We start from the raw sequence: 3,608 nt of genomic DNA on the forward strand, positions 1-3,608 counted from the left end.
AAAAGGAAAGAAGAGGGAATATCTTTAGACTTAGGAGTTTTTTTATTGAAAATGTATTTATATAAATTTTTCTTGGAAGAATAGGTAGGGAAAGTCATGACTACACAGCCTTATAGGTGCTAATTTCTGGAGAAGGTGTCATGAAAAATAACAAAAATGAGAACTGCGTTCTGGAGGGAACACTGTGGCTGTCCTGAGAGCATGTTCTGACCCCGGGAACCAAAGCCAGGAGTGTGTTTGGCGACTCAGAGTGCAGCAGACAATTCTTGGCCCCGTGAATTTGGGATGAGACTGGAAACAGCTGGAAAAGCTATGGACTGGACGTTCTGCACTCTCAAAGCCGGACACTCTGAAATCCCACAGATTAATGTCAGGTAAATATACTCCCACTATTAAGACAATTAAAACAAGAACCAATGAAGAAAAGTGAGTAGAAACCATAAGCAATTGAAATGTATGAAGACAAGGAATTTGCCATTAAAAGATATAAAAGTTAAAGAGCTATATTTAAAGGAATACAAGAGCAAATTGATATGTGAACAAGAAAAAGGTGACTGTCAGAAATCATCAAGGAAACATTAAAAAATAATCAAAGAGAACACAGTAATGATTAAGATTATCATTAGAAACAAAATGGAAATGAAGAAAAGATGACATGCTTCAAAAGAGATTGTTACTGAGGTCAAAGACAGATCTGAAGAAGTTACCTAGAATGCAGCACAGAAAATTAAATAGGAAACAAGAAAAGGTAAGAGATAAGGAATAAAAAACTTGTCAGTTCTAGTATATTAGGATACATAAAATATTTTGTTGGAACTTCCCATTTTTCTTACACATGATTGAAATGTCACAAAGAGAAAGTAGAGAGAATGATAGGTGATAATTATGAGACATTAGCTGATAATTTTCAAGACGTGTTTCAGGACCTAAATCCTCTGTTTCAACAAGTTAAATGAATATGAAGTAGATGAATACATATGTTATGGTGAAATTGTGGGACACAAATGACAAAGAGAAGATTTTAAAAGTAGCCCAAAAGATAACTATCTCCCAGTGGAATAGATTGCAAGGAACAGTGAAAGTCAAGAAAAGAGATTAAAAATAAGCATCAAGTCAGAATTATAATTCTCATTCATTAAATATTGAGATTGAGGTAAATATATTTATAGCTAGAGAAAGAAAAAACACTGTGAGTTTGTCACCAAGGTATCCTTTCTGAATTAGAGTTAACAAAGATGGGTAGTGGTCCCAGAAGAGAGGCATGAGGTGCCACTCGTGAGGGAACCCATGTGATGGGACAGCCCCGTTGGGCACGTGTGACTGCGGGGATGGAGGAGGCTGGGGCATCAATGGGGATGGCACAGGGGACTCTGACTTGCAGGAAAGACAATGAGCTCAACTTTTGGTGCCTTATGTTGGCGGAGCTGTTGACACATCCTAGCGAACATGCCCAGCAGACAGAGGAGCGGCTGTGGGATGAGGAGATAAACTCAGAGATGCAGCGTGAGGCCTCCAGGTCCAGACAGCATGAGAGCCCAGAACGATGATACATGCATTGATGTTGTTAAAAAGGATTTTTTTTTTTTGTTTTGAGACAGATTCTCGCTCTGTCGCCCAGGCTGGAGTGCAGTGGCGCAATCTCAGCTCACTACAAGCTCCGCCTCCCGGGTTCCAGTCATTCTCCTGCCTCAGCCTCCCAAGTAGCTGGGACAAGAGGCGCCCGCCACAACGCCTGGCTCATTTTTCGTATTTTTAGAAGAGACGGGGTTTCACCATATTAGCCAGGATGGTCTCGGTCTCCTGACCTCATGATCCACCTGCCTCCGCCTCCCAAAGTGCTGGGATTACAGGTGTGGGCCCCCGCGCCCAGTCTAAAAAGGAATTTATAGGCCGGGCGTGGTGGCTCACACCTGTAATCCCAGTACTTTGGGAGACCAAGGTGGGCAGATCACTTGAGGTCAGGAGTTTGAGACCAGCCTGGGCAATATGGTGAAACCCTGTCTCTACTAAAAATATAAAAATTAGCCTGGTATGGTGGTGTGAATCTGTAATCCCAGCTACTCAGGAGGCTGAGGCAGGAGAATCACTTGAACTCAGGAGGCAGAGTTTGCAGTGAGCCGAGATCACACTGCTGCACTCCATTCTGGGCAACGGAGCAAGGCTCTGTCTTGAAGAACAAACAAGCAAAAAGCAAGGAACTCATAAATATTTAAAGGAGTCATTTCAGTATGTCCTAAAATAAATCCTTTGTTCCTGTCATTGCGTGGATTGAGAGAGGATGAGATGTCGCTGTGGGACCTTCTGTGTGGGAACAAGGACGTCCCTCCCCCTCTGCTGCTGCTCACAGTGACTCTGATCTGGTAAAGCCCCCATCCTGCCCTGACCCTGCCATGGGCACCAGGCTCCTCTGCTGGGCAGCCATATGTCTCCTGGGGGCAGGTGATTCCTCAGACGCCAAGCAGTCTCGTGTGTGTGTGTGTGTGTGTGTGTGTGTGTGTGTGTGTGTGTGAGGGAGAGAGAGAGAGAGAGAGAGAGATGACTATAGTTGTTTTTCTCATTCAGCTCCCAATTTCTGTCTCCACCAATCACACAGGTGCTGGAGTGTCCCAGTCCCTGAGACACAAGGTAGCAAAGAAGGGAAAGGATGTAGCTCTCAGATATGATGCAATTTCAGGTCATAATGCCCTTTATTGGTACCGACAGAGCCTGGGGCAAGGCCTGGAGTTTCCAGTTTACTTCCAAGGCAAGGATGCAGCAGACAAATCGGGGCTTCCCCGTGACCAGTTCTCTGCAGAGAGGCCTGAGGGATCCATCTCCACTCTGAAGATCCAGCGCACACAGCAGGGGGACTTGGCCGTGTATCTCTGTGCCAGCAGCTCAGCCACAGCACTACTGCTCCAGTGTCAGCTTGGTTCCGTAGGAAATGGGGTTTCTAGAACCTGAACGCTGACAAATAAGAGTTGTATGTATGTATACCATGCAACCTGCATTTAAAAATGTATGTACATAGTGCAATTTCTAAATCTAGCTAGTTAACATATGCAGTACCTCAATCCTTATCCTTTCCAGTGGTGAGAATACTTAAAATGTACTCTGTTAGCATTTTCCCAGAATACAATCCACTGTTACTAACTCTAGTCATTTGTTGTATAATAGATCTTTGTAACATCTTCGTCTTATCTGAGTGAGATTTTGTATCTATTGACCAACATCTTCCCAAAAGTCCATCTCTATTCCAGCCTCTGCTAATTACTGCCCTAGTCTTTAGATTTGAAGTAATTTCCCTGAGGTCTTTAACTCAAGACAATGGGGGAATTTTCTCTATAATGATGTTTATATTATTTTTGTTTTGTTTGTTATTTTACATCTTGCAATATAGTGTTTATTGCAAATATAAATAAGTATATTGTAATAAAAATCCCTCACCTCTCTTTGGGTAAAGCTACAGTTCACATACTCTAAATTTCAAGCTGTGACCAAAGCTGACATAATTATGGATCATGGTTTCTGGGAGTCCTCAGAGACAGCCCCGTACACCAAGGTTAAGATAGAATATTCCAGACCCAGCCAGGACAGAAGTGCATGGTCCTGCATAGCTCCTTGGAAAA

The 3,608-nt window shown here is 43.1% G+C and overlaps 1 gene segment (V, D, J or C); it reads left to right on the forward strand.

The window, feature by feature from the left end:
* The first annotated feature begins 2,345 nt into the window (after window positions 1-2,345).
* LOC101177954 lies at window positions 2,346-2,943 on the forward strand. The segment is given in 2 exon segments: window positions 2,346-2,439; window positions 2,585-2,943. Coding segments are annotated over 2 exon segments (408 nt in total).
* The last annotated feature ends 665 nt before the right edge of the window (window positions 2,944-3,608 follow it).

Source organism: Nomascus leucogenys, chromosome 13, assembly GCF_006542625.1.
Source record: "Nomascus leucogenys isolate Asia chromosome 13, Asia_NLE_v1, whole genome shotgun sequence".
In the NCBI taxonomy this organism is placed as follows: Eukaryota; Metazoa; Chordata; class Mammalia; order Primates; family Hylobatidae; genus Nomascus; species Nomascus leucogenys.